General features: G+C 50.7%; 1 protein-coding gene across 1 annotated transcript; it reads right to left on the bottom strand.

Annotated features, from left to right (window-relative positions):
- Nucleotides 1-3,103: 3,103 nt before the first annotated feature.
- On the bottom strand, nt 3,104-4,207 carry LOC139272733 (5-hydroxytryptamine receptor 1E). Its single transcript, XM_070888835.1, has one exon. The coding sequence runs from the start codon at nt 4,205-4,207 to the stop codon at nt 3,104-3,106; it is 1,104 nt and encodes a 367-aa protein (XP_070744936.1).
- Between the last annotated feature and the right edge of the window lie 932 nt (nt 4,208-5,139).

Below are 5,139 nucleotides of genomic sequence, written 5' to 3'. Positions count from 1 at the left end.
AGGATTGGTGAGCACTGTCCCTGTTACCCTAGAGTCTAACTTAGCTAGAGAGTAAGTGGGAGGCGGGAGGTATTTCTGTTGTGTTTATTACCTGTAACAAAGTATTCCCTGTTGTTTAGAACCTTTTGTAAGATTTTACAGTTTTACTGGAGTGTATTTGTGTTATTTGCTTTCTTGAATAAAACCCATACCTTCTTTGTACAAAACAGTTGTCTGCTGTATTTTATCTTACCCTGATTAATAAATCCAGGCTCGAGAACCAGGGATGGGAGCGACTCACAACCGCTCTGGGTCAGGGAAGGCAAACTGACCTCGCACACCACCCCCTACAACCTCCACGTTCAACGAATCATCCTCCACCATTTCAGCGTGATCCCACCATCAATCACATCTTCCCCTCCCCCTCCCCTCTAGGCATTCCGAAGGGACCTCTCCCTCCGCGACACCCTGGTCCATTCCGCAGTCACCCCCAGCACCCCCTCCCCTTCCCACGACACCTTCCTATACAAGCACAGGAGATGCAACACCTGCCCTTTTACCTCCTCCCTTCCCACTGTCCAGGGCCCCAAACACTCCTTCCAGGTGAAACAGCGATTTACTTGTACTTCTTCCAATTTAGTATACTGTATTCGCTGCTCACGATGTGGTCCTCTCTACATTGGGGAGACCAAACGCAGATTGGGTGACTGCTTTGCGGAACATCTCCATTCAGTCTGTAAGTGTGACCCTGAGCTTCTGGTCACCTGTCACTTTAATTCTCCGCTCCACTCCCACTCTGACCTCTCTGTCCTCGGTCTCCGACACTATTCCAATGAAGCTCAACGCAAGCTCGAGGAACAGCACCTCATCTTTCGTTTAGGCACTTTACAGCCTTCTGGACTCAACATCGAGTTCAACAATTTCAGAGCATAACCTCTGACCATTTGTGGCTCCCTTCTCCCCCCCCCCCCCACCCCCGCCCCCCGCTGATCTTATGTTTTTTTCTCTTTGTCTATAATGGTAGCTGGTCATTACTCTGCCATTCACACCCTATCCAGATTAACCTTTTTCTAACTCCTACCATTACCATTTCAATTCAGCCCATCATCCCTTTTGTCTCTCTAATCTCTCCTGTCTTCCACCCTATCACAGACCTTCCTTTTTGTTCTTTCTTCCCCTCCCCCTTTCAGTGCTTGTTAAGAATCTGTTCTTTCCGAACACTCTCCAGTTCTGACGAAAGATCATCGACCCGAAACATTAATTCTGCTTCCTCTCCACAGATGCTGCCTGACCCGCTGAGATTTCCAGCATTTTCTGTTTTTATTCCAGATTCCAGCATCCGCAGTATTTTGCTTTTGTATTGGGAAGACCGAAGTCATTGTTTTCAGCCCTGCCACAAACTCCGTTCCCTAGCCACTGACTCCATCCCTCTCCCCAACTTCTGTCTGAGGCTGAACCACACTGTTCACAAATTTGGTGTCATATTTGACCCTGAAATGAGCTTTCGACCACATACCTGCAGCATAACTAAGACCGCATATTTCCACCTCCACATCATCGCCCATCTCCGCCCTTGTCTCAGCTCATCCACTGCTGAAGCCCTCATCCATGTCTTTGTTACCTGTAGACTTGACTATTCCAACGCACTCCTGGCTGGCCTCCCACATTCTACCCTACGTAAACTAGAGGTGATCCAAAACTTGGCTGCCCGTGTCCTAACTCACACCAGGTCCTGCTCACCCATCACCCCTGTGTTCGCTGACCTACATTGGCTCCCGGTTAAGCAATGCCTCGATTTCAAAATTCTCATCCTTGTTTTCAAATCCCTCCATGGCCTCTCCCCTCCCTATCTCTGTAATCTCCTCCAGCCCCACAACTGAAGCAAGACTTCCCTGCTTTTATACTCCATCCCCTTTGCAAGATTCCATTGGCCTTCCTGATTACTTGCTGTACCTGCATACAAACCTTCTGTGTTTCATTAACCAGGACCCCCAGGTCCCGCTGTACTGCAGCACTTTGCTATTCTTCTCCATTTAAATAATAACTTGCTCTTTGATTTTTTCTGCCAAAGTGCATGACCTCACACTTTCCAACATTATACTCCATCTGCCAAATTTTTGCCCACTCACTTAGCCTGTTTATGTCCTTTTGCAGATTTTTTGTGTCCTCCTCTTACATTGCTTTTCCTCCCATCTTTGTATCATCAGAAAACTTGGCTACGTTACACTCAGTCCCTTCATCCACGTTGTTAATATAGATTGTAAATAGTTGGGGTCCCAGCACTGATCCCTGCGGCACCCCACTGGTTACTGATTGCCAACCCGAGAATGAACCATTTATCCCGACTCTCGATTTTCTGTTTGTTAGCCAATCCTCTATCCATACTAATATATTACCCCCAACCCTGTGAACTTTTATCTTGAGCATTAACCTTTTATCTGGCACCTTGTCAAACGCTTTCTGGAAGTCCAAATACACCACATCCATTGGTTCCCCTTTATCCACCCATAATAGAGTTTTGGATACTGAAGGAATGACCCAGCCTCCACAGTTCACTAGGGTAGAGAATTCCACAGATTCACAACCCTCTGAGAGAAGGGGGAGTCCATGATCAGATCAGCCATGATCTTATCGAATGGCGGAGCAGGCTCGAGGGGCCGAATGGCCTACTCCTGTTCCTATTTCTGATGTTCTCATTCCAGTGCTGAAGATCACGAGGAAGCTTAGGGCTATCGGGGGGTAATTTTGACTTTGTGCGATACTGCTCAACAGATGATAGTGAGCTGACTTAATTGAAAATAGAAATGGGGAGACGTAAAAGGGGCTGTTGTTTGGCTGTCACCTGTTTAACGCTTTCACACAAACTCACAATCAGCCCCGTTATTTCTTTAAGGAGCGCTATTATGCTTTTGCACAGAGAATAACGTTTATTGTTCATATTTTTAAATATTTGTTTCATTGGATTCGTTATCAAATATTCCAACTGCAGAAAATGTGAAAAGATATAGCAGTGATTTTCGAGTAGACAAAAGATGATTTAATGCTCTTCCAGCAACTGCAAAAAAAAAGCCTCAAAGAATTAAAAGCACATTTTCGAAGACATGTCGGGGAGAGGGCGGGAGGTCTAACTGTGCTTTCTGCACCGTGTCAGCTTGCGGAAGGCTAACTTGAAATCATCATTGAAGCTTGTGTACAAGAGCGGGTTGATTAAGGAATTGACATAGCCCAGCCATGTGAGGAAGTCGGCGATTTCGGGGGTGGTGACCCAGAGGCCCAGGCCCACCAGCAGCTCCTTGATGAAGAAGGGCAGCCAGCAGACAATGAAGGCGCCGAGGATCAGTCCCAGGACGCGCGCGGCCTTGCGCTCCCTGGCGCTGCACACCTGCTCCCGCTCTCCCCCGCCGCCGCCGCCGCCGTTCTGGAAGGGTGGGAGCCTGAGCGTCACGTGACTGCCGTCGTTGTCGCAGTCGGGCGCGGGTTCGGACCTGGGCAGCTCGGACACGCACGGGCTGTGCGCCGGCCGGCAGCTCAGGTAGGTGGACGCCTGGCCGTCGCTGCTCGGGCCACGCCAGCGTCGGCTGGAGCCACGCTTCTGGTACAGGCTCCTGGCCGCGTGGTAGATGCGGTAGTAGAGGACGAGGATCAAAGCCAGCGGTGCGTAGAAGGCCCCGAAGGTGGAGTAGATGGTGTAGATGACATGGTCGTGCTGGATGATGCAGTCCTGCCCCGTGCTGTTGATACCGTGGCTCCTCCAGAACAGCGGGGGCATGGAGATGAAAACAGACATGGCCCAGACAGCCAGTATCATGGCTCCTGCGCGCTTTGCCGTCCGTTTTCGAGCGTACTCCACGGCGTCCGTGATGGCCCAGTACCTGTCCAGGGCGATCACGCACAGGTGGAGGATTGAGCACGTGCAAAAGGTCATGTCCAGGCTCAGCCAGGCCTCGCACACGATGTAACCCAGAAACCAGGCCTCACTGCTGATGTGCGTAATGCTGATCGGCATCACTAGCAGAGCAACCAGGAGGTCTGTCAGAGCCAGCGAGCAGATGAGGTAGTTTGCCGGTTGGTGCAGTTTCTTTGTGATACAAATTGCAGCGATTACAGCAGAGTTCAACAGCATTGCCAGAACTGCGATCAAGGAGAGCGTTAAAGCAGTAACGGCCCTCTCGGTGAAGGATTTTGTTCGTCCCGGGAACGGTTCGGAGGAGCAGTTTGTGAAGTTCATTGTTTCCGGCGTCCAGATCACAAATGCTTACAATTTCCAAAACATAACCGAAGCAGGCCCCGCCCCCCAAAGATCATTGTGTGGAGAGTGAGGTTGATTATTATAACTTATTACAACTGCCAACCACAGTATCACAATTCCAGGTCCTCACCGCAGACAGCTGGCAGTTGTAGCAGACGGAGTAAATCGTCTTCCTGAAAGAGAGAAAAAGAGAATTAGTGGAAAATTCTTTCTCGGTAAAATGGCCACATTCAGTGTGTGACTGACGGTCCCCACCCAAATCATTAGGCCTCTGCTCTCTCCACAGGTACTGCCAGAGCGACTCAGTGTTTCCAGCGGTTTCCCTGTTTGTTTACGCTGTTTCTTTAACTTCGCAGAACCGCTGCCACGATCAGCCACCAAATCTCAGCCACGATCCCTCGCCGCCCCTCCGCCCCGATCACTCGCCACAAGTCCGCCACGACCTTCCCGCTCCTCCGCTGTACCAGGGCCCCGCCAATGTTCCTGCCCACGCTCCAAACGGCGACCTGGATCCGGTGCGGAGGTGCGGCAGGAGATCGTGGTGGAGGAGCGGTGAATGTTTGTGGTGGAGGAGCGGTGAATGTTTGTGGCGGAGGAGCGGCGAGAAATCGTGGCGGAGGTGCGGTGAATGAGGGTACAGGGCCCAGAAGAGGCGAGGGCCCAGGGGACAGCACGGGCCAGCCCACACTGCGATATGTGTGCACACTAGTTCCGTGCAGCAGAGCAGGTCTCCAGTCATCCTGGTTAACCTTTGCCACTGAACCAAGACCTAGCTCTGTCGAGCCCGTGTGGTGGCTGGTGTGCAACGGTCATCACACGGTAAAAAATTCCACGCACAGGCATCTTCCACCTTTCAACTGGAGTTCAGGACTGGAACATCGGGTCCTTCATCAAAACACCTGTGAACTCAT

This window comes from Pristiophorus japonicus, chromosome 9 (genome assembly GCF_044704955.1).
Source record: "Pristiophorus japonicus isolate sPriJap1 chromosome 9, sPriJap1.hap1, whole genome shotgun sequence".
In the NCBI taxonomy this organism is placed as follows: domain Eukaryota; kingdom Metazoa; phylum Chordata; class Chondrichthyes; family Pristiophoridae; genus Pristiophorus; species Pristiophorus japonicus.
Note: the sequence above shows the minus strand (reverse complement) of the source record. Positions and strands in the feature narration are given on the sequence as shown.

What these genes read in the sequence shown, in the direction of transcription:
- LOC139272733 (XM_070888835.1), bottom strand. Translation starts at nt 4,207, where the DNA reads ATGAACTTCACAAACTGCTCCTCCGAACCGTTCCCGGGACGAACAAAA.